General features: G+C 26.5%; 1 protein-coding gene across 8 annotated transcripts in view; it reads left to right on the top strand.

Moving 5' to 3' along the window:
• Window positions 1-18801, top strand: part of LOC107446463 (forkhead box protein N2) — a 52450-nt gene extending 33649 nt beyond the window's left edge. For 5 of the 8 annotated variants that reach the window (XM_071183513.1, XM_016061131.3, XM_043052881.3 and 2 more), the window contains 6 exons: window positions 2749-2894; window positions 4539-4597; window positions 6806-6850; window positions 7541-7606; window positions 13620-13692; window positions 16640-18801. In XM_071183513.1, coding sequence (XP_071039614.1) covers window positions 2749-2894; window positions 4539-4597; window positions 6806-6850; window positions 7541-7606; window positions 13620-13692; window positions 16640-16970 — 720 coding nt within the window. In that variant the 3' untranslated portion in view covers window positions 16971-18801. The remainder of the gene's footprint in view (window positions 1-2748; window positions 2895-4538; window positions 4598-6805; window positions 6851-7540; window positions 7607-13619; window positions 13693-16639) is intronic. The other 3 variants (XM_016061133.3, XM_071183515.2, XM_087167776.1) reach the window with 1 other exon arrangement.
• Window positions 18802-27004: the final 8203 nt, after the last annotated feature.

The raw sequence follows: 27004 nt of genomic DNA, 5'->3' as shown, positions 1-27004 counted from the left end.
AAATTTTACATCTTTTTAAGGTTACATTTCATTTACATTCACTAAGGAAATCTATTATATATAATTCTCTTACGTGGCTCCCAAATTTTGGCTGTATTTCTTTTCCGCCGGTGGCAACGTTTGCTTTGTTTTGAAAACACCAAAGCATTTTGCCTTTTAATGATGTGTTTCTGATCTAATATATATAATTCTCTTACGTGGCTCCCAAATTTTGGCTGAAGTACTTTGTACAACTAAATAAGATTCTTTTCACAACAGTTAAATATTTACTTTATTTTCTTCATTCATAGAGAAAACAGTCGGCAAAGAATTCTGTTAGGTTAAAAAACATTTCGCTAAAAAAATAACGAATTCTAAAAGAAATAAAAATAAACATCTTAAAAAATATAAATGCTGTTGCCAGCCATAGAATTTTTTGAAAGTTAACTTAGCAACATAAATCAAAATGACATAGAAGCGCAGCTAGATCAAAATTATGATACCTGAGCGCTTGACGTAACAAATCCTTCAATTCTAAAAGTGTTGTATCGCCAAATGCCCAAATTAACAACTGTGTTTTTAAAGATATTCTACAAAAAGTTTTAAATAAACAACCTACTTCTTCAACTGCTTCTTGAAGAACTCGGCTCATTGATTAAAAATATTGTTTTAATTTTACAGTACTAACTTTATTTCTACTTTCATTATTGATATGACCCACTTTAATTACATTTTACAACTTCATGCTAAATTTGAGGACTTTAAGTTGTTTTGTGGTTGAATACTGACATTTAGAAATGTGTACATAAAAAAAATAATATTTAAAGGTTAAGAGTTGCCTCAGAAAAATTTGAATTGTTGACATTGAACTTAACAATGAAAATAATCGTTTTTGTGAAAAATTGAATTGTATTGTTGACATCAAAACTAAAAATATTGTATTTCAACTTAACAATACTACCTTAATTTATACTTTAGAATTGCCTCGGAGAAATTTGAATTGTTAGCAATGACTTAAACAAAAAGTTTTATTTTAACTGACAAATACTATATTATAATTTTAACTTTTTCTATGACTATACTCATTTTCTTACTCTTTTCTTTGTTTTTTATACATTTTATATTTTTGTAATAAAATAAAAAAACTTATAGTTGTTCTGCTTCTGAACACTGATGAAAACACAAAATGATGGCCTTCATCAATAATCAAAAATCTATACATTTATTTTACAAATTCCATATTATTAGGGTGGCGCCCTTCAGAGAATTAAAAATACAAAATTATCTTCATCGAAGCCGATGCTTTAGAACCGGCGTTCAGTGGCAGACTAATATTTCATATTGTTATACAACACATGGCTTTAGCCCTCTGGTGGGAAAGACTTTAAAACAAAACTTACAACAGTTACTTTTCTCAACAACTGAAATTTAGAATAGTGTGATTAAGAAAAATATGTGAACTGTTTGCAATTTCAAATTAATATTGAAATGTACAGGTTTAGAATTTTCTACAGTGAAAAGTTTTCGGAACTTCAGTATTCAAAAAAGTATACAAAAACTAGACGTTAAGAACGTATCCAATGAGCGAGCAAAGCGAACATTGGATTGCGAAGCAATCCGAAATGAACTGCGAAAGCAGTTTCGGGGGTTGGTGAGCGCCAGCGAGCAGGGGGCGAAGCCTCCTAGTATTTGAAAATTACTCAATCAAAAGGGCTAGGAAAAAATATGCAAAATATACATTTTTGCAAGTTCCTTATAATAACTGCTTTTTTAATTAAGAAAAAAACTGTCTAGTTATCTTTTACACAAAGTTTTACAAAATTTTTGAACTCCTTGGATGCTCCTTGGATTTCATCTTCTGATCTCTGTATGAACCCTGCTTATAGAATAAATCAAAAATGTTATTTTTTAAATATTTTGTCAGCCTTACAACTCAATTTTAAAAAAATAAAAATTATGTAATTTATTTAGGCTAAACAAGTTTTATATCTGTGTACAATAAGAGTATTCAATTATCTTAAAATGGTCCTAAGATATAGCAAAATGCATAAGCATGAAGTGAAATTAACATTATTTCATATATCTGAGACTGCAACTGCCCACTATATTTAATGGTCCAGAATTAAAAAAAAAGCAATAAATAAATAAAAGTTTTGTTTATTCAGAGAAAGTATTTTGTAAATTAATAGTTAGCACTAACTAAGCTGCATATTTAAGGTTCACCTCTTGAACCAATAAGAGAGATAGTTCTTGATTATCTGATCATTAGATCAAAAGTTATTCAGGGTATATTACTGACAGCATTCATTCTAAACAGTTATTATTTGATGAATTTGATACCTTGATGTAAGTTAACTCATGCTATTGTTAATGTTAGTTTGTTTCATTTCACATTTTTAAAATTAAATAAAGAAAAAGAAAAAGGGATGCTTTTAAAAAGTGAGGTTTAAAATCTTTTTTGCTTTAAATGTATATAATTATTATATAATATACTGTGTAAAAATTATAATATACTGTTATAAAATATACTGTGTAAAAAAATTCTTTTTTGTGTAATTTTTAGAAAAAAATATGTTCAAAATAATTTTTTAATATATTAAGGAAAAAAAAATTTTATTGATGAATAAGTAAACCTGGCGTAAAGTGCTATCCAAATTCATAACTATTCCTAACTGAAATAAAGAAAAAAAAATTTCATCTAAAGATAATATAAATTCTGGTCTTGCCTTTTTTGCTTAATCTATATTATTCTTAAATTTCTATTTTTAGAATGTTGGGAAAGGATCATTATGGTGTATTGATCCTGAGTTCCGTCCTAATCTTGTACAAGCCTTACAAAAAGCACCGAGTATGGCAAATGTGGAATTTAGCCAGTTCGCATGCGTTTCAGCAAATTCAAATGGAAAAATTGATAGGTATATTGTTTATATTTCTATTACCCATATGTTTATATGCAATTAAATTTATTACTATGTACAGATTCCGTGTTTGACAAAAAAAGGGGAGGTTGCTATTTCCAATTTATTATTTCTATGCTAAGTAAAATAGGGTTTACTCCTTCTTTCCAATTTTCAAGAGTTTTATTTATTTAAAACTGTGTTTCATTGACCATTATTTTTCTTATTTCCCACATTATTTAAAATAATGTATGGAAAAAAGTATCGTAAAAACATATTGGATGTTTAAATAAATTAATAGCCAAAATAAGCAATAACATTCTAAAGATGGCAACTCATTCATTTCATTTATAGAATGTTTATAATGCTTTTAGTTCAATATGGGAACTTGAAATAATCTGATGAATGGTGAGATTGTGTGAAAACTTAAAATCTCAATTTTAAAAATTCTATTACATGGAGCTTTTATGCACTTCACATCGTAATACATCATCAACATTGGGATGTGCTGGAAGTTTTTTTTTATACAAATTTCTTCTAGTTTTAAAAAACTTGTTTTTCATAAGATTGGTTTGAACATTCATAAGAACAAAAGTACTTTTGTGCATTTTTTTTTACATAAATTTAATTTAAAACTATTAAATTGTATCATTTCTGAAAATTAACTAGGATAAAAGCAATTTGCTGAATCAAAGCTTTTTTCCCAGCATATAAATCAGTCTTGGTACATGAGGAAAAATGTAGTCCACATTTTTGTTAAGAAATATTTTTTAAAAAAACTGCTACATTATTTGTAATTTGCTTTAAATTAAATGCACTATAAATACAAAAAAAAAAAAAAAAAAAAATATGCTGTTGCATTGTTTGTTATTTCTATGAAATAGAATACATTATAAATTTTTTGTTTACATTAGGCAGGAAATACTTCTTCACAACAATGATTTATGCCTCTTTTTATATTTCTGAGGATGCTAAACAAAAACCATGTGATCAAAAATTTCTTGTCTTGCTCTTCTCGAAATGATTTAAAACTAACCAAAATCAACTTTTCTTTGATTGATAGAGATTGCTCGATATTTAAATTTTCCAATTTTGCGTATTAGAATATTTTCCACTATATTTTTGTAAAGATCTAAGTATTGTCAGTACATTTAAGTTTGTCAAGCTCAAGAAAATTCAACTATTTTTTTATTTTATTTAATTTGTGTTTAAAATAATAAATAAAATAAAATAAAGTTTGCAGAAGTCTGTATTTTTTAGCAACTTTTCGCTTTTGTGTAAGTAACAAAAATGTATTGTCTACTAAACTGAAGTTTCTATTATCAGTTTTTTTTTTTTTTTTTTTTTTTTTTGCCTTTGCTTCTCAAATAAGCTGGTACCTATTGATCTTAGGTTAGGTAAACTTTGACCCACAACTGGTTATCAAACCATAGTACTTCACAGTGACAGCTCAAAGCCCTAACTATTGAGCCAATGTGGCTCATACTCTAGCATGTGCATAAAGTTTGATTGTGATTGAGGGAGTAACTTTTCACAAAAAGTGTCTAAACATCTCATGTATAACTGAATAATGAGGCATATATTTTATGTCGCTATTTTTTGTAAGGTTATTTTAAAATTTTTGGAATTATTTTTCATTTATATAAATTATATTAATTTCAGTGAAATTAAACCATGTCTTCTAGTGTCTTCCCAAGAAGCAATACAAATTCCTTCCCCAGGTAATGTATAAAACTTTGAAACACAACATACCTAATACTCTGTCACTCTCTATTTTTGTATTTGTGTCATATCTTCATTAATATTTTGCTTTCAAATTAAAAGTTTTTGTCATGATAGAATATTTTTTCCAGTATATTATTTACTGTGGAAGTTAGAAAAAATTCTTTTCTTAGAATGGATAAAGTGGAGGAACAAAAAAATTTCTCTCAAAAGTTAATATAAACTAGAAAAGTTTGGATTATTTTGTTCATAAGTAGGGCTTCCAAGACTCAGGGAGAAAAGATAAAATCTGGGATTGTCAGAGAATTTTATTTTGATTTTATAAAGCAGGAATTTGTCAGTAAAACTCGCCTCTTTTTTTTTTTTTAACAAATTCCTAAATTATACCTAGAAAATTACCAGTCCCAGAATTGTCAATGCACTAATCAGTTATTGAGATTCGAGTTAATTTATTCTGCCATCTATTACAATTATTTGTTACAAAAATGTGAAACTTCCATGCTTCCATCCTTATTAGATATTTTTTTTGGCTCACAAATTCTAAAATTTGATATTACAATTCAAAAGGCAAAATTTTCTGATGAAAAATTGCATGGTAAATTTAAAATATGGTCTGGATTTTCATAAAAAAAACTTTTTGATAAACCTAGAAAATTCAGGATTTTTTTCCTTGAAATTAGTGGGAAAACTTATAAAACACTTGTTTAGAAAGTAGCATCAATTTAAGATTGGATATTTTAAAAACATCAGTTTTGTTAATTTGATCATAAAACTGAAATATCAATATTTTTTAATTTAATTGCAGAATATGAATTTCATAAAACTCTTTTCAGGCACAAAATTTCCTACTAAAATATTTTAATTTTAAAATTATTATAAAATAGAGTGGTGCACTAACTTTGAATAGTTTGCAAAACAATGAAGAATGTGAATCAAAATTTTCAAAATAGTTTTTATTAATGGTTTGGACTATATATTTTTTTTACCTTTAGCCTTTAATTGAATGCAGATATTAGTGTAGGAATAACAGTACAGTATAGTGGAATAAATTCAAAACCTGAAAATAACAGTTGATAATTTGCTTCCATTTGTTATGAGTTCAACAACTCAGTGTAATTTATCAGATTTGTTCAGTATTTTTTTTTTTTTTTTTCAATTCTTATGTGTGCATGACCAAAGTAACAAAAGCTATGTTATCACTTTGCTGACTGGCAATTTTACACAGAAACTGTGTCATGTCACCAGCTATTATTTTTTATACACAATGCGTAAAGCTTTTGCAATATTCTGTATCGCTCCATCATTTCTTACATTGAAATAGATAATGCAAGTATAATGACGAGTTAACTCATCATTGATCAACAATGTCTGGGCATGAAAAGACAAGTTAAGCAGTCACCAGTTAACAATGTGTTAGTTAATTAATTATGTGTATGTACTTTCAAATTTCAAAATAGCTATTTGGTGGATTTGTAAAGAATTAATTGTCTATCCCTAATTGTATAAAAATATTTTTACCAAGTATAATAGTATTGTAAATATAATGACTTTTTAGGGTTGCTGATAGATTAGTTTTTGAGCTATCGTGACAAATTTGTTTGTAATATAATATTTGCAAGATTTCTTATGAAGCATGTTTTAGAAGCCTATTTACTAATTAAATTAATATTTTGAAATATTTTACTATTTTCTTATATAATTTAAACCAAATTATCATCAAGTAGTATTAAATATGTTTAAAAAAAATTTGTTCAAGCATGCTGCTTTTCCATGTAACATGAATATTTAACATTTTTTGTGCATTCTATTTTTTAAATTGTTTATCCATCCTAGTCATCATGAATGTTTTTTCCTATCCTTATTAACATTCTGGTCAAAATCGGGGGCAAAAAATACAAAATGTCCATAAATTATGGAAGTTACGCTTAACCGGCATTAATATTTCTTGCTAAATATCTATCAATCATGCATTTATTTTATTCAAATTTTTTTTTCATTAGAGAAAATATTTTTCATGACCATTTTGTTATGGTGCACAATTTAGAAAGTATTGTACTGAATTGATGCCATAGATTTAAAAAAAAATTTATATCTGTGCTAGGCTAGCACAAAATTTCTATTTCACGGATAATTTTTTCGTGTTTCATTTGAGTTCATTAGAAAATGTTTTGCCCTCATATTTTTAAAACTTGTTTTTCCTTTTTTAGAGCTTTTTCCGTTTCTTTCTCGACGTCTTGCTAGTAGTATGAAAGGTATGATAATATTTGTAAATAAATTTTCTATGTTATGCATGACATTTTATAACAACTTATTTCACTAAAATTGAATGCGTTGAAGTCTATATCTGATATGTATAACTCAATATCCTTAACCTTGGATGGAAAAAAAATAATTATGCATGGGACAATAAAATTCGATGTCTGCTGCGAGAGGAAAATATGGTTTATTGCTTTCCAACAATATTATAGTTTTATATTTTTTATTCCGTTAGGCTGTGATTTTACTTATAATTGTCTTTTTATATTCAAATTTAAGAAAAAGAACTTTATTTCATTCTCAATCATTCTTTTGGATTTTTTTTAACCCTTTTTTTTAAAAAAAAAGAAAAAAAAATAATATATATATATATATATATATATATTATTTTGAGTGTCATACTTTCTCTCATAATTGAAATCGCCCAAATTTTGAGCACAAAAACAACCGTTTAAAGTTATTATAAAAACGTATAACTATATTAAAATTTTGATGTTATGCAGTTTGAAAATAAGTTATGGCAAAATTACTCTAAAAAAATTCCAAAGTGGTATTCACACTTTTTGAAAGAGACATGAGATTAATTAATAATTTGTATTGTTTCTCATGTTTATCTTAATATCCCATTATATTTCCTTTTAACACTATTCTAGTTCATCTATTGCATGTGTTGAATTTTTTTACAGATCCTGAAGTAGATGCTGCCGCTACAATGCTCACTTTAAAAAATTCTCCAAGTGTAATTACCCAAAGTTAGTATTTTTAATTATATATTTAAGCGTACATTTTAGCATGTGATAATTATTGTTATACTGAATTTTTTAGATAAACCAACCATTCTTTTGTGAATGCTTGTTATTTAACCTCATTTAAGTTGGTGCTCAATCTAACCCATTTAATAAAAAATATGTTACTGCACTATTCTTTAAATATTAGTAGTTATGTAATAATATTTTTTTTCATTTCATACTGTATTTTTTATGTAGTAATTTCCTATTGGGTAATAAATTAGACATTTGCTTACATGTGAACTCATAATGCATGAATAACAAGGTGGATTTCAATTCCTTTCTTATAAGAATTATTTTGATAATTTCGTATTTATGTTATAATTTTTGTTTTTATGATATTTTCTTGTAAATTGAAATTGTTCTCTAATAAAGTTCAAGTTTTTTTAAAATAAGTATTTTTTTATATCATCCTTTTTGCAATTGTTCCTTTCAAATTCTTGATTAAGTATACAGGCTAGAACCTATGATCAATTGTCTTATTTGGAAATGTGTTGTATCCTCCTACTAGCATTTATTTCTATCTTCCACACTCAGTTCTTTAAATATCTCCACATTTAATGCATCCTTCCTGTAACATTTCTTCGTCTTGTGAGGATCTCTTGTTTCACATTCATAGTATAACATTGCTCACACAACATTTATGAACGATTACACATTCTATTCTTCTCCATAAATTTCCTGGTTTCTGGTTTTTTATAAAATTCTTTAATCCTAAAACTGTTCTTAAAAGTAGTTGTAACTGCGTGTTTTTTTTTTTTTTTTTTTTTTTGTTCTAAATTTTCCTTAGACTTGCAGGTTTTAAAAATTGATATCTGGCTGGGACATTTTTATCTGTCTCTACAAAAAATTAATTACAACATGATTGAAAGTTCTTCTATTTGTTTCTTCTCCTTCATTTAAATGTTAGCTCAAACTTCCCCCTCGTTTGATGCCTGTACTGTCTAGCTTTCCTATTAGGATTAGAAAACAATTCATTTTCTTTATTTGTTCTGCGTTACATTCTTTCTTTACATCCTTGTTGTAGAACTGGCATGGCAAACTTGGGCAAATTTTAAGCAAAATTTACATATAAAAAAACGTAACATATTTCAACAGTGTAAAATTTCATTCAAAATTTGAAACACATGATAAGTAACTGTTATGAAAATAATGCCTTGATGTCTGATGTTTACTTTCACATTGCAACATAAACTTTTATATTTATTATTTTTTAATGCACAATAATTAGAATAAATTTTTTCTTTCATAATTGAATTCAGTAAAAATTAGGTTTTATCAAATATAATTAATTTTCCGCACTTGAAACTGTTTAAATTATCACTTTTCTTAATGAAAATTTTTTTCAAAATTCATTCTTATGTAACTTGCCCTAGGCATGACAAGAAATATAGTTTTAGAGCTCTGCTCCTATCTCTCTAATCCAAAAAAGAAAGTCATTCTTTAAAAAATAGGAAGCACACAGTATGCATAGAGGGTCATTCCACCTCAAATCGTACAGGATTTTACGAAAATGGCACCCACCGTCTCAGATTTTGATGAAAATTTGTACACTTATAGAATTTTTGATGCTGATTTCAAAAATATCAATTATATTTAAATCAGTTAAGGGTTTAAAAGTTATAAGTAGAGCCCGGAATTTGATGACCTAAAAAATCTCAACTAATGCCCTTAAAAAATGCCCTGAAAAAGTGTGAAAATTGCGCTAAAAATGCCTTATGACATGACTTAAATAAAGTAAAAATATCGAACTAAAACAATGTTTTACTCTTTAAAATTATGAGTCATTTCAAAAACTATAAAGCAATGGAATACTTGTTCTACGTTCATTAAAGTTTGAAAAATATGTTTTATATCCTAAAATAACAAAAAAAAGAAAAATATATTGGCATCAAAACATTTTCATTTTGTATAGAAACTTTAATGAATATACCAACTTACATCTAATAATATTACTAATTATCAGAATTACATTGGATTCTTAAATGTTTTTCGATATTTTGAAATGTAAACAAGCTTCTTTCAATGTCTACTGATGTTAATAGTGCGTACTTGAAAAAGACGGTCTCACTTACTGACAATTCTTCTTCAATTTGAAAAGTTGTTGCTTCACCTGTTAGTATCCTAGAGATTTTCTTCATTGTTTGGAAGCCTGTGTTCTTCTCCAAACCTTTGTTCAATTTAGCTGCTATACTTCGTCCTATTTTTCCCCTTGCTTTTTGCAACACTCGACTCAGTACATCAATATAATTTATTGCATTGCTAAGATCGAGTTCTTGTTTCTCCAAGCTTGTAATTGTCGAGGACACAATAGCAAAGTTAGACTTGATAAATGCTAAATTTCCTTTGATTTTATCAGAAGCGAACACGTTTAGCGCTATCTTAATTGATGCAGCACCTTCTGAATTCAAAACTACTGACGATAGACTTCACTATCTTAAAATTTTCACTGTAGTATACGCATGCATCCAATCAGGCACCCCATCGTGTGATTATTAGTTTAGGGGACAAAGCTGACTGGGAGCGAATGTTTTGAAACATTCTTTGAGAGTTACAATATGAAATGTAAAATTATGAGACAAATCTTGCATTTCATGTAATAAAAATAATAAAAATTGGAAAAAATTAACAAAAACCTTAAAAAAGGCTTTAAAATGCAAAATACGCCCCAAAATTTTTTAAAAAATGCCCTATAAATCTAAAAAAATGCTCTAAAGGACCAAAAATGCAAATGTCATCAAAATCCGGGCCTTAGTTATAAGCATTTATATTTTTGCCAAAATGGCACATTTGCCGCCATTTTGATTCATACATCATAGGCTATTAATGATTGTAACTCACCTTATATTTGTCATAGAGCAATAATTTTTTTTTTATTTTGTTCAGAATAAAATAATCTGTCATTTAAACACATTTGTTTGCAAATAATTATCTTACTTATTTTGTAAATGGGTCTGTTTTGCAGTTTTTTGATCAACGGAGTTGAGTAACTTCAGGAGCTGATTTCTGGCAACTCGCCCCCTTCAATTTCAAAAATATTTTAGGCAAAGATAGTTGAAAGTGCAAACTATCATCTGATATAAAAATTTTGATGGGTGGTTCACTAACTTTTTTTAAAAAAATATTTTTCTTATGAATTATTATGCATTAAAAGTATTGGTAGTTTGATGATTCATAGTCCTTAATTGTAACTGTAACTAGAGTATAATAATAAGAGAATGGTAGAAAAATATGTAAAATAAAGTAATAATTTATTAAATTATTTTTTTCTTCTTTATTTGAGCCCCCCCCCCCTTCAAAAAAGAAAAGGAAAAAATTGGAGAATGAACAAAATTTCACCTTTTTTGTAAATAAATTTATCCAGAATCATATACCTTTGATAAATAAGAGTGATCAGAATCTAAAAAAAGATAAATAAAAGTTTCTCTAAAAGAGTAGAGGGCAATACCAAATAATAAAAAACAGCCATTAAATTTTATTTTTAATTGAACTAACTTTGATCTTTATGGAAGGAGAGAAAATCATTGTACACTTTATTTTAATTCAAACATTTTGTTTGATTCTAAAATGTAATTCAAGACCAAATTATGAATATTTATAGTTAATTTTATCCTTTTATTTGTCACAATCAGGGTTGGCAAGGTTTAGGACAGAATGGATGAATCCACGGTTTAAACCGTCCTGTCCAAAACCTCTTTGTCCAAAACTGTCTTAAACTGTCCAAAACCCTTTTACTCAAATTAAGTCACAATTTTATCTGAACAATATTTAGAAGGTAAAATAAACATAGAACTAATAACATATTGATAATTAAATCTACTAGAGAATATTTGTTTTTAAAAATATAATGTTTTATTAATATTGTTTGACTCTTCAATTTAAACAATAAACAAAGGAAGATTAATCAGCAATCAAGTTCAATTGGTCCTCTCCTTCAATAGTACATAACTGAAGTTTGACCTTTGCCATACAGGTTGAGCTATTAGGGACTAAGTGCTTGGTTACTCATAACCCACGTGTCCTTTCCAAAACCAGTTTAGGACGTCCAAAATCCCAACCCTGGTCACAATGATTGTTATGGTAATGAGATACTCCTAAAAAATTTCTTTTAAAACGCTGATAAAGCTCAAAATATTTAGTTTCTATTTATTTTAATTATATTGAAATGATTTTAAATCACCAACTATCTGATAATTTGTATGCTCTTATTTCATAACTAACACCTGCAGGCCTTTTTTATTCTGTAAGACTTTTATTATAATTAGATACATCCAAATTTTTTTTTCAAAAAAAACGTCTGAATAGAAAAAAATACTAAAAACTATTGACACACTCCATCCCTACCTTCCCAAAAAAGAAATTTCACTAATCAGAATGTATCATTTGCCAGAACATTTCTGTTTGTTCCAATCAGAATTGAGTCTCATGTAAAATTTATTTTCTTTCAAATCAATAAAATGGTATTTCCATTAATTTAGAACAGAATAGAAATAAGTTTTCAAAAATTTTATATGTATCAATTTTGTATTTAAAGAAGAGTTTTATTATAGAAACCCAAGTATTATGTAGTATTGGATTAACTTTGAAAGATTTTAAATGCAGTTTAAACTCACAGAAGATTTTGGAACTTTCTTTTGAGAACATAGAATTTATTTTATTAAGGAGCAATTTAAGTTTTAAGAAAAGTTCAACTATATGCCTTATACATGAGGAGCATATCTTGTATCAGTATAAAATATTTATTTATATATATATATAAACTTTGCGACTTATTTAATTCTCCTTCCAATAAGACCAAGAAAGTATGGAGCTAAATTGCAAATTTCAGCAATCCCTGGCCAGAAATTGTGTTTGTGATGCAGAAATTGCGTTTTTCTTGTTCATTCTCAAATTTTTTCCTTTCTTCTTTTCTTTTTCGAGGGGGGGGGGCTCAAAGAAAGAAGGAAATATATAATTTAATAAATGATCACTTTGTTTTACATCATAATCTACCATTCAAATTTTTTTACATCATTTTATTATAGTCAAGTTACAATTAAGGACTATAAATCTTCAAACTACCAGTACTTTTAATGCATAATAATTCATAAGAAAAATATTTTTTTTAAAAAAGTGAGTGAACCGCCCATCAAAATTTTTATATTAGATGCTAGTTTGCACTTTCAACTATCTTTGCCTAAAATATTTTTGAAATTGAAGGGGGTGAGTTGCCAGAAATCAGCTCCTGAAGTTACTCAACTCCGTTGATCAAAAAACTGCAGAACAGACCCATTTACTAAATAAGTAAGATAATTATTTGCAAACAAATGTGTTTAAATGACAGATTATTTTATTCTGAACAAAATAAAAGAAAATTATTGCTCTATGACAAATATATGGTGAGTTACAATCATTAATAGCCTTTGATGTATGAATCAAAATGGCAGCAAATGTGCCATTTTGGCAAAAATATAAATGCTTATAACTTTTAAACCCCTTAACTGATTTAAATATAATTGATATTTTTGAAATCAGCATCAAAAATTCTATAAGTGTGCAAATTTTCATCAAAATCTGAGATGGTGGGTGCCATGGCTGGATGAACTGACATGGAATGACCCTAGAATGAAAAGAAACTCCCAAGTTACTAGTTTGACAATGTTAAGTGAGATCAGAATCTGTTGAGAATTAACCAATAGATTTTCATTGCATTATATAAACTCAGGTGGAAAAGGCTTGAAGAAATGAAACAAGCCATAAATTTTATGAGAACAGAAGAGAAAAATCTTTTTTTAGTCTTCTAATTAGCATAATGTAATGAATTATTTTCTTGTTACAATATACATAATATGTTAAAGAACTATATTAGCTGGACAAACATGCATGAAAAAGTGCTATTTTATTTTGTATTCTCAAATTTTCATTGCATGCATCTAATTTGAGATTAAGGTTTCAATTTTTTCTTTTAATTTTTAAACTTTCCTTTGCAAAATTTCAGGCATCAGTGAGGAATCAGAAAATGATTCTATACAATCCAATCAAAAATTTGTTCGTAAAAGATTAAGATTGAAGTAAGTTTTGTTCTGCTTCTATTTTATACAATTTTTGTTTAAAAAATTTAGATTACTGAAAGTAAATTTTTAAATATTTATCTATATTGCTAATCTGAATAAATTAGATGGAATCATCTTTTTTTTTTAATGTATCATTTCATTTTATTTTTTATCAGATATCTATGAGAACAGTCATATGACAAGACAAGTATATTTATTTATTTTTGTATTAAAAGTTAATTAGATTCTAATTGATAATTTTTCCATTAATGGCAACTCTGCTTGTATTAGGAATGCATAATTCATGTAATATGCATATTAATAAAAGAAATTTGCATTTTAGTATTTCTTAATTTTTTTAATCTTTACGAAAGTTATTTTGAATATAAGCGGTATGGAGGCCTGAAAAATACTCCATTTGCCTCCCTCTTATGACGACTTTGGTGACTTCTTAGAATCGTAATATATCATATTCTATGTGTACATCATGTAATATCATATTCTTAGAATTATAATCCATTGTCAAAAAGGTAGTATGGGTGATATTCAATCATTTGTAGAAATTTTTATAACCCATATATGTTCATTAATGTCGAAAAGATAAATTCAAAATCTTTGTAAATTTCTTTTTAGAGGCTCAATAAATTTATGAATTATTATTGCTAAATATTAATTGATCTCTGATAAAAAAAAATCTTTATAGTTTTTATTTTTAATTATAACCATAAATATCATTGAAAAAGCAGAAAGCAATCAAATGTATACAAATAGAAGTAGTGAAGATATGGTTCAGTATTTTTGTAACGTTGTGATAGAGATTGACTTAGCATCTATTAATCTTGGCACTAAAGAGGATGCTTTTTCAATTCATACTATTATTTCACACCCTCCCTATATATATTTATGCAGTCAAACCCCACTATAGTGAACCTTCAAGGGACCAAAATTTTGGTTCACTATAACCGGGAGTTCACTATGTCCGTTACGCAGGCAATTTAACTAATGGTTCCCAAACTCCTCCCTTTTATTACACATCATTTAAATTAATGACTGAAAAATATTATGTAGTAGCAAAAAAATGTTGTTTTTTTTATCTTCATTACTCTTTGTCTTGTGTACAAAAAAAATTGGTAATCTTTAGCTGATGAGCAATCCTCAGCATGTTCAACAACATTATGGAAACACTTCCCGAATCTCAGATAATTTTTCCTGAATTTCTGTTATTCCGCTTTTTAAACCTCTCTAACCTGCCACTGGAGCACATAAAAGTAGTCTCATAAAATTGCTTAGCAAATTCATCGACATTTGTCCAGATACTGGAAGATTGCAGCTTCTTGGATTGGTGAACAACTTCCTTAATGCTTCTTCAACATCCTTGAGATCTGCGTTTCTCAACTTTTTTCTGCCATCTAAATTTTTTTCATGAGCAGAAATTATTAATTGCCTATTTTTCCACATGTTGCAAACTGCAGATTTTGTTAGTTTATATTCCCTGCAAATATATGCTTGATTGCATCCATTTTCAATTTTTCTGATTATGCCCATTTTATCATCAATGGAGAATGTTTTACGTTTAATGCTCGCCGTAGTTAAATTTGAGACACTTGTTTGCAGGATTTTTTTAACTGAAATGAGAGCAAAAAGGTGTTGAAATGAGGGCCTTGTCAATACATATTATTGCTCAACCCTTTGACCAATAATGCATAATTACTCATTCCCTCTGACAGAAAATGCATATTGATCCCACTGACACCTTACAGGTGCATCGTCTGCCTGGGTTGGAAACATCTGCTTGGTTTGTTTAGGGATGGGAAAGTGAAATAAAAGAAGCAAACAGGAAAAAATGTTTATCGCTACATTCCCCTCTATAGATTGTTTTGAAAATCGGTATAAGTATTTATTTTGAAGTAGAAATTTCAAAATTATTACAAAAAAAAATTTTAAAAAGTCAGTTGAAGACAAAAAAAAGTTCATTGTATCCAACTTCCTCACTTTTTTGGTTCACTATGTCCACAAAAAATAACATTATCCGTGTATAGCAAGGCACAGGATGGAACATTTTGTTCACTATATCTGGGAGTTCACTATAAACCGTGTTCACTATATAGCAGGGTTTGACTGTATATCTTGATCAAATTTTCAATCTTTAATTATTCATCCACTCAAGCTCAAATACATTTTTTTTAAACTTGTAGTGGACGACACTTGATGTTAATACAGTTTTTTTCAAATATTAATTCATTAATTAAATTTATGTTTTATATTGGAGAAAAAAATTTCTCTTTTATAAGATTTTTTTATGCGCATGGAATAATAATAAATGCCTTATACATATTTATATTAACTGTAATTATTTAATAAAAAGGAATTTTAGAAAAAAATTCTTTTTTGACCTTAGTAGTACAGTACAGAACCCGTTATCCGGAAATCGGAAAACCAAAAAACCGGAAAGAAATTCAATAAATTTTCCCGCCATTTTTTAAAAAAAAATTTTTTTTTTCCCTCATAAGATTTTAGGATTTTTCTTTCTTTTTTGAAAGATGTTTACCTTACTATCATTTTGGAAATAATCATTAGTGTATTACTTCATCCTTTTTTCTTCTTTTTAAGATTATTTCCAAAAAAAATTATTTTTTTAGTTGGGTTTAACAATAAAAAAACGGCTTTTTGTAGCGATTCAGAAAACCGGAAAAATCAGTTATCCGGAATAGCGATGGTCCCGATCGTTCCGGATAATCGGTTCCCTACTGTAATTGACTTTTAATTTTTTTTTTGTATTACTTGTCATTTATTTATTTATTTAAAAAATGCATATTGTCTCTATTTTTCTTTCACAATTTTTATTTGGGCTTATTATAATTTTTCAATTCCATTTAGCATTGACCTAATCCTCCTATTCTTATTCAACTATTGTTATGGTTTTCGTACTGCATATTTTAATTCGTCAAATTTTCGCTTTTTGCAGGCATGTCTCACAAACACCTGCAGCCAAGAAAATTAAAGTCACTAAACCTGTAATAACTAGCAGTCCAAGTGAAGATCACACCTACAGTGCCTGCCTGAATGATCCAAAATGTAGCCTTAGTATAACATCAGAGCTAGATGATGAGTTACCTCGATGGCCTGGCGAGAAAAACAACAATGATGGAAAGGTTACTTTCAATGGAAAGTGCACATCCAAAGTGACCTTGCTGTCAAGAAAAAACGAGGCAGAGGAAGGGGCTCATGCTCTTATGAATTTGGCTGAAATTGCTTCAAAACGATTGTTAAGAAAGTCTCATGGCAAGCATTCTTGAATAAGTGTGTTTTGCTTTCTGTGAGGACATTAGTACAATCATTTTTAAATATTATCTTTTTTGCTAGTAGTTTTTCTTTTGTTTTATACTTTTTATTTATATTGTATGAAGGACTGTATAATTTATAAAATAATGAACATTGCCACAACTTAAAATTAGAATATTATTTGTGAGTGTCCAATGGCTATAATTTTACTAAAACTAAAGGCTTTTTTTTTTTGTTATAGATTTTTGAAAGGTTTTATCTAATGAATTTAGAAACGTGGTTTGATTAGAATTGTTAAATGAAACCTGCAAAGCTGACTATCTCCTCAAACTGATCCATTCCCAATCTTATTTAAGTCAATTCAACAAGTACAATTATAAAAGAAATGGCGTAATTTATGCCTTTACGAAATGATTAATAAACAAATGTTGCCTTGCTTGTAGTCAGCTAACATAGATTTAACAGCATCATTTTTCTTTATCACTTCATAATCATCATGTCCCCCCCCCCTCTTTTTTACTCTTATTATTAACATTATTCAATTTTCCTGCTAATCAAAACAATTTTTGGAAATATTTTACTTTACTACTAATTTCGAAGAAAAGTCATTAGTTTTTTTTTTTTTTATTATTGCTGATTCAACATAATTGATATCTTTTATATATTAATCAACACTGGTGTAAATTTACTACTACAGGTCATCTATTATTCACATGATGAATATTTTACTGATATTGCAATTAGTTTATCTATCCATCCCAATATTTATAATAAAATCATTTCAGAATAAATGAAACGGTAGGTATTAGTTGATTGTAGCTGAATTGATTAATCTCAAGTTTTAATGATTTGTTGGTTCAATACTTGATCAGGGTGGCTATCCGCCTAGAATTATCAGTAAATTTTTTATACCGGAAAAGTCAGGGAAATTTGCAACATATTTTTTCTTCGATTTTAGTATTTTAAATTATTTTACCATCTGTTATACCCATTTTTTTAGACAGAAATTATCACCAAAAAGTTGAAATATCAACTTTGCTATAGTTTGCATCAAAATTTGCTCCATCCTGTTAAACTATTATGCCACATGAAGCATGGTTGCTAAATAAACGTAGAAACCTTTGTCCTCTTACGAAAATATGCAGTTTAGTAAAGGCAAAGATTGTGGTGGTGAAGGTGAAAAAAGGGGTTAAGTTTAAGTTTGTTGTATTATTTTTTTTTCTTTTGACAAAATGTTCTAATATTTTTAACTTTATAAAATTTACCGAAAATTAGTTGGATAAAATTAATTAACACTCTTTTTCTGAAAGCTTTTATACTCCTATCCAAAGAAATCGTTGAATTAGTTTTTCTCAGCGAAGCCAACTAATCACACATTTTCTTACAATCGCTAACAGCATTGCTTGTCGACAAATCGTTATAATTGTTGTATTGATGCTAATTTTTCAATTTAATGTTTTATAACACATTTCAATTTGAAAAGGTTCTTTTAAGAATTATCAATATCTTTGCATCTAATTTTACAAATTCGCTGGTAAATATTTGATTTTTGATTCGAATAGTGTAGTAATCACAAAGTCGAAATTTCGTATGCGTTGCTTGCATTCCAGAGATTATGTTTCCGAAACTTTTTCACCTTTTACCTTATAAAGCTGACAACAACATATGTGTTTATTAGGATGAAGGAGAACGAAGCTTTGATTTTTTGTTCTGCACTATACAAGTATAAGTTTCTAGTTGTAAAAATAGAAAAACTTAACTAATCTAAACTTAAAAAAGCCATGTGGTTAGATTGAAATTCTTTAAGTATTTCAATTTCAAATAGGAAAAAAAAAAAGAATAAAATTTAAGAAATTTTGTCCTGTTCTTTTCCAAAGAGTATGCAACAAGAAATTAGACAAATTTGCATGTGCAACATTCATTCTTGAATACTAAATATATTTTAAAATAATAATGCCAATTCAAAACAAGCAACATTATTTAAACATTCGACTTTAAATATTGGTTTAAAGAAAGTATGACCAATGAATTTTATAAAGAGGATTGTTTGGATAAAATACAGTATAAAATGGCTCTATATCAAAATGTGAATAAATATAAAACTTTATTGAAGTATAATATTCTTAAATTATTTTTTTTTTTTTGCTTAATGAAAATATATTGAAGGATTCTGTCCAAGATTTTTTGGGTCGCTCTGGATTTACCATTTGGTACACTTAGTGCAAAAGCTTTTTAAGTAACAAATTAAAACATTTTTTATTCAATAAAAACATTATAGTTTACAAGCTAAACGTATTATTTTCTCCAAATCAATAATCTTTTAAAAATTAAATATCGTACCAAAACTTTAAAAAGTAAACAACAACATCTTGCGAAATTGTTAAAATAAATTTAGTCAAATAATTCTTTCAAGATATATTTAAATAAAATAACATTTTAAATAAAATACTTCATTGAAATTTTTTTTTTGTACCCATCCTACATTTTATGAGGGAAAAGAGAAAAAAACACTGATCTTGAAATTTTTAGATTTTTACTTGGAAAAATTGGGGAAATTCAAAACTTGATTTGAGTGGCCACCCTGCTGATTGAACTGATAAAGTAATTTTTGAGGTGTAATTGTTTTTTTTAATTTTTTCATTAAAAAAGTTGTGTAAACTAAGTGGATTGTTAGACAATGTTTTTTTTTGTGTAAACTCTTATTTCTAATTTATCTAAAAAGATAGAAGCCCAAAAAAGAACTCTTTATTTTGCTTATCATCTTAAATATGTCCGTCTTTCTTCATCTTATCAACTAAAAATTTTTATTTTATTTATTGTTAATGGCTCTTCATTTTGCACAGAATAATTTTATCATATTTCTACATTTAAATTTTTCTTATTTTCTACACTTATATAGTAATTAACATACTTAATAAGTAAAAAATTGCCATTCTCTATCATTTGATAACAATAAATTTTACTATTTGCTGATAGTTTTAAAAAATTTGTATTTTAGATACAAAATTAAAAAGCCTCAAAACCTGTAGAATTTTTTTTTTTTTTTTTGTAAATAATATTATTAGTTGATGTTATTTTAGCATAACCTTTTGTGATTGTATTTGTCTTTATTTGTATTTGCAGTGTTTTGTAATCTTAACTATTTATTTTTTCAAATATTATCTATTAATTGTTTTCAACTATATCTATGATACACTTTTTAAACAACCTATTATTTTCAAAGAATTCATATATATGATATGTGATGTAAGAAAATGTGATATGGATCTATAAATTTGATGCATTTTGCAAAACTTGTTTTTGTTAAAAAGAATATGAGGAGAGAAATGCTTAATACTTTCTAAGTTGCCAAATGTTTATAATGAAATGCAATAAAATTTCAAGCATGTACTATTTTGCATTGAACTGTTATATAAAGCACTTTTAAAATTTATCACTGTCTATAACGATTTGAAAATTAGTTTCGTATTTGTGCCAATTTCAAGGTTAGGAAAAAAGAAATTTTTATGAATTCTTCGTTTTGGATTTTAGGTAGTTAAAATGTTAATCATCAGATGAAGTTAAAATAAAAAAAAGTTCATTTAACTTTAATCTATTTTAAACTAACTCTATTATTTTATCGAGTGCTTAAAGTTCGAAAAAATCCGTCAATAATATCAGTAAGAAAAGCATTTTCAATGCAATATTGGTAATTATATTTAATTCATGTTATTATCTTTATCAAATAATAATAATCAATTGTATCTGGAGGATTTCTAATTGAATCTCAAATTTTTTTTAATAAAAAAGAGATTTTTACACAAATTCATGTGTAAAAATAAATTATGGATTAGATTACATAACTGCGAATTAGTTTAATTTATGAATATGTGTTTCTTCAGGCTCATATCTCATCCCTAAATTTTGAACATTTCATTAAAATTTATGCCTAATAGTATTAAATGTATTTTAATTGCATTCATTTTAATAAATTAATTGATAGCTACATCACTTGATTCTAGAGGCAAAGTATATCGTTATGCTTTTTGTTTAATGTCTATTAATTGAATAAAACTTCCTTTGTGTTCTTAAATCAATAATTTTTTGATAAATTACTTTAGCCAATTGTTAATTTTTTTAAGGATTATTTCAATTTAAATATGTTAAGTACTAAGAAAAGGGGTGTGTTTTCTGTTAAAATGTTATTCATTTGATGTATTTTTCTATTGAAAAATTTGTAGATAAATGTTAATTTTAAAAGGAAGGATTTAAAAACAAAAATATGATATTTACGTTAAATTCAAATAAATTACCTTGCTTAAACAATGCAGTTTTGAAAATATTACTATGCAGTTTTCAACACATAACTATGCAGTCTTCAATATTTTGCTATGCATATTTTGCATCAAGAGCTGATACTCAAAAACTAATTTGAATAATGTGTTATTAATAATGCATTAAATAATTTTAACTTTAATTGCTATAATTATATGAATTATATCATGCAGTTTTCAATATATTACTATGCATATTTTACATCAAGAGCTGATACTCAAAAATTAATTTGAATAATGTGTTATTAATAACGTGGTAAGTTTTTTTAACTTAAGTTATATAAATTATCAAAATTTTTATTATCACAAAATAAAAATTCTTGTTCTAGGTAGTAAAATAAAAGTTAATGGTTCTGAAAAATTATGAAAATGAACTTTAATAGTTTTTTATTATTATCGTATATCTTTTGATACTGTATAAAGATATTAATTTCAGTTTAATAAAGTACTCCAGTTGTTAAAAAGCACTTTTTATTTAAAGGTGTGCATGCGTATATTAACTATCACATTATTCTGTTAATATCAGTATTGTATCTGTGATATTCATCTTAGTACTTTCTAGTACGAATCACTATTCAATGGCTGGAAGCCATATTTTAGACTGTAATCCTAAATCAAGATTTTTAATACTAACTTCTTGTATTCATGTGTAATATTAAAAGTTCTGTTGTATTTTAATTCACTTAGTTGCATAAATCCTGAATCAGAGATCTCAATATGAATGGTGTTTTCAACACGAAATTAAGAATTAACAAATGCTTGCAATCTTATGTGTGTGATGTGATATTCTGAAAAATCTTATATTCTTCTAAATAAAACGAATCAGTAAATTAAAAGATGAATATAAATTTCTAGTGGATATTAAAAAATAAGAGATGTTGCTTAATTTAGATTTTTTAAAAATTGCTGTATTTACTTACCTGATTTGGTTCTATTCCAGCACTTGTTAATATGTATGTTAATTCATTCATTGTTAATTTCAGTTTTGTAAAAATAAGACTTAACATGGAAAAATGTACAACAATCAACATATTGTGCCAAAAATGGCAAATTGTGCCAAAAATGGCAATGAAAAAGAATAAATATAATGAACCTGACATATCTAGAACATATGTCAATGCCTTCTTATTTAGAAAACACCATCCATACATATGTGTTAATTCTGCTATTAATAATATGACCTAACTAATAACTTTTTCTAATTTCTCCTAAATTGTTGACACCTAAATCCTATATAACTGCAATCCTTTTCATATACAAAATGAAATTGGTGTATATTTAAGAAAATCTTTTAAAATTCTTAATTAAGATAAATTATGTGGTAAAAATTATAAAAGTAAGCAAATTAATGATTTTCAATTGGTGTAAGGTCAGCTGTTGAAAATGTAATATTTGTAGTATCGCAAGGCTAAATCAAGTGTGAATAATTTAGTCTCCTGATTTAGTTGAACCATTTTTTGTACTAAGTTTAAAAATAAATAGCTTTGTAAATTTTAAGTAACTCAAGAATTAATTTAAAGAAACTACCTCTTGTAAATTCTTCAGCCACTGTTTTCTGTGTTGTGTATATAATGGAGTTTATAATTGTTAAATAATTAATTGTGAATCTCTTTTTGGAATTATTCCTTTCTCAATGGGTTATATGCATCCCATGTATTTGATTGCAACAGCTGTTGAAAATTTAATTTTATGTCTGTTTTTGTATCACTAATGAAATTTGCTGAATATCTGGGTTTGAGCAACTTGCTCTCGTTATGAAATTCTATTAATTTGAATGTAAGTTCTTGCCTTCTAACTTTTACTTTTTTTTAAACTGAAGAAAAAAACATATACTTTTTTTTTTTGGTGTTTAAAATTGTAGAACATTTGTGTGAAAGTTTTTATTCTTTCTCATTCAAGAATATTTGGTTTGTTTAGGCAATTGCTCCATGCTTGCACATTTTTTATAAATATAAAAAAATGCTTGGATTTTTATAATTACTAGTTAGAAGAAAAAAATTTTGTTAGCAGAAATGATATACCATATATATTTCTGTCACATCTGATACCTATTGCTCAATTAAGATGTCTTCTATGATGTTATTGCAAAAAATATATACTATTTATATGTATCTATTTTCACCTGTAGTTTCTTTTAATTTCTATTTCAAATTACATTGGTTGTAATTAAAGTATAAATATTCTACTTATGAAACATTTAATATACATGAAAAGATTACTTTTACAGTATATTAAAAACAAAAATAGCTCTTGCATAATAAATCATGACTTTAAAAAAGAAACAAATTATTGACACTTAGAAATAAATGAGTTTATATTGATTTCAATCTATAGATAGCGAATGTTAGAAAAATATTTTGGGTTGATGTTACTTCTAAATGCAAGTCAATGACTAATTTACTGCTCAACTGTTGGAGACCTAGAATATTTCTTGTTAATGAATTACTTTGCACAGTTATTTCATAAAAGTGTTCTTAAAAAGTCAGTAAACTTGTTACTCGAGCTGAATTTGAAATTTTAATTTGCGACTGCGTAACTGAGTGATACTATTTGTCCTTGTTTTGTAATATTTCCCATTATACCAATAAGTTAATATAATAGTTGAATTTATTTTCAAAAATTTTATCAGCAAAATGTTAATTGACTATAACTTACTTTTCCCCCTCAAAGTTGTGTAGATTGCATATTAGCACACAAGCCATTTTAAGGAGATCATGCTCTATAGAATATCAGAATTAATAAGGTTCAATTGTAACTACATATATTTAAAAAAAAAAAAAATCTTAAATCATATAAACAACCTTCAGTTCCCTCTCCATTATACAACTGTGTTTCGTAAATTTTCTACAAGTTGATGATTTAGAGTTACTGATTATAACAAAAATTATATTGAATGATTTATGTAACATATTAACAATCACAGTAATAAAAAAGGAACGAAAATTTTTAATCATAGAGTTTTTTAAAGCAAGTAAAAATTGTCTAACAATAATATTTGTGAGTTAAATTTGAATTGTGAATAAACAAAAGAAAATCAGAAATTATTAAATAATTATATAATAAATTATCTAATTTTAATAAAAAATTTAAAATAATAGTTTACGCCTAAAACATTGTTTTCATAGTCGTTAAATTATTATCTTGAAAGTATATGAATTGGGGACAGAAAAAATGGTATAAAATAAGATAAGTTCAAAAAAGGAAATTGTTCAGGTGAAAAAACTTAAAACATTATTAAACTTCTTTTATACTTAGTCAATAATTTGAAATGTAGGTGCGGGGTGTTTAGTGTTTAATTATGTATACATTGATATATATATATATATATTAGCTTGCTTAAAAATGTTCCATTCAAGTAAAAATTGTATAGTTTTTTTTGCGCATCTTACCATTTTCAAAACTCCCCTCATTGCTTCATACCAGCCAGATCTTTCTTCTACTTTTTTTTAACTATTACTATTAAAGTTGCCTCTTAAAGCATTCTCCTGTTTAGTTTGACAGTCTGTTATGTATATAAAAATTTTTAAAAAAATTTATTTTTTCATTTTTAGTCCTCGATTATTTAAATTGGGTCTAGTCTGGAGAGGAGTAACCAGTCAACCAGAGGCCCATAGAAATTTTTTTTAGTCCTCGACTATTTAATGTTTACAAGGTCTGAATATCTGAACAAATATATGAAGTTGGTGGCAGGACACAATCTTTTAAGTGAATTATAATAATAATAAAAAGTCATTAACATCAATCCAAGATGAATCATAATAATAATAAAAAGTCATTAACATCAATCCAAGACAAATTATAATAATAATAAAAAGTCATTAACATCAATCCAAGATGAATTATAATAATAATAAAAAGTCATTAACATCAATCCAAGACAAATTATAATAATAATAAAAAGTCATTAACATCAATCCAAGACTATTTTCAATGCCAACAGAAAAAACTGAGTTGGTTTTAAAACTACTTTACCAAGCTTGTCTCTTCTATAGAGTTGTCCCAATTAGTTTACAATTAAACAAAAAGAACCGCACGTCCTGCAGTTATGAGTCTGAGGTTACATCTTGTATGAGACACTTTTGCTTATTTTTTTAGATATGGAATGTAAAATTAATGAATCCCTTTAAAAAATAAAAGATATGATTCTACTAAAAAAATAAAATATTTTATTAGAGATAATAGTTTAAGAGCTAACTATTTTTCTTCTTTACCCTTGAGATCTCGGATTTACTAACAATTATATTTTATGTTGTTTTTTTTTAAATGAGTGTTTTGTATAATTTTTATTTATGCAGAAAACTATTGTTTTATAAAATGCATTTGTTATTCTTTCAATGCTGATTCTATATATTTAAAAATTGTTTTCACTGTATGCTTTATTTTTCCTATGCTGAGCAATAACTCATTTGTTATTTCTTCATATATATATGTGTGTGTGCACTATATTTAGTATATCTTACGATGTTGGCCAAATATGTAATTTGTCTTATAGAAAATCTGAAATATGTTTTTTTGTCTGATATATATGTATATACATATATATATATAAATGTGTGTGTCTCTATGTTTCTCTTAAAGCATCCTATAGATGTAGGTCAGCTTTGCTGTTTTTTACTAACTATAGATTTATATTTGATATTTAATCATCTGTTTGATTTTTTCCCTCTTAATTCAATCAACTTGAGTACCATGACCTATTTTTATAACAGTTTTTAGAAATTTCCTAAACTTTTAATGTGAATCAAACTTTGTATATAACTGTTGAAAATATGTGAAAATTACTTGTAAAATATATTACACAAAAGCAGATCTTTATTTCAATAATTATTTAACATTCACTTGATTCATACTTAGTGTTTTTAGTTGGGCAATTTTTAAACTCTCAGGATAATTCGCTCGAGAGTGCCATCAAGTATCAACTTCATTGATGGTAAAATAATGTATCAATCATAGAATTGTTATATATACTGCTTAATAGTCTGTATCAATTGTTTACATTACTGAATTTTGTTTTATATGAATGCTGCTTTCCAATGATTATGGTTTTGTAATTTTTTCTCAATCACTGATGTATTAGTAATTTTTTCTATAACAATTTTTGTTTTATCTTAGGTATGTTATTTTAGTGATTCAGATTTATTTTGATAAAATTGTTATTATAATCTAAAATTAATCATTGTAAATATTGTAATTTAAATTATAAGGCACAAAATGTGTGTATATATAGACCTGGAATAATCAGGTTTTGCAGTTAACATATTTGAATGCTGTTGTTGAAGTTGATAGCTTGCTTAGAATAAGGACTGTTTAAGGATTTCGAATATTATTTATTTTAACACCAATGGTACTGAAAAAAAAAACATTAACAAAATGCAGCATTTTAGTATTTAAAAAAATGACAAAAATACATAATTTCCAAATTATAAAAAAATATTTTCCCCAACAAACTTTGTCTTTACGCACAAATTCTATTATAATAATATTTATGAAAAATTGCACTAGATATAGTGTATTAAGCAAATTATTTATTGTTTAATGCACTAAAAAAATATTCTGTTTCTCACCACTTAAACAATAAATATAGTTTAATTCATTGAAAGTCAAATTATTGATACTTCTGTTTTAAAAAATCAGCTATATTGGGTTTTTTTCCCTTAAAACTCTTTTATTTTATTTATTTGCTTTACATTTTATGAAAACTACTTCGTATTATGTATTATAAATTAAATAACATA

The sequence above is a fragment of the Parasteatoda tepidariorum genome, chromosome 7, assembly GCF_982258835.1.
Source record: "Parasteatoda tepidariorum strain Cologne lab strain chromosome 7, Ptep-v5.0, whole genome shotgun sequence".
NCBI classification, from domain to species: Eukaryota; Metazoa; Arthropoda; class Arachnida; order Araneae; family Theridiidae; genus Parasteatoda; species Parasteatoda tepidariorum.
This window is presented reverse-complemented; position numbering and strand designations above follow the sequence as displayed.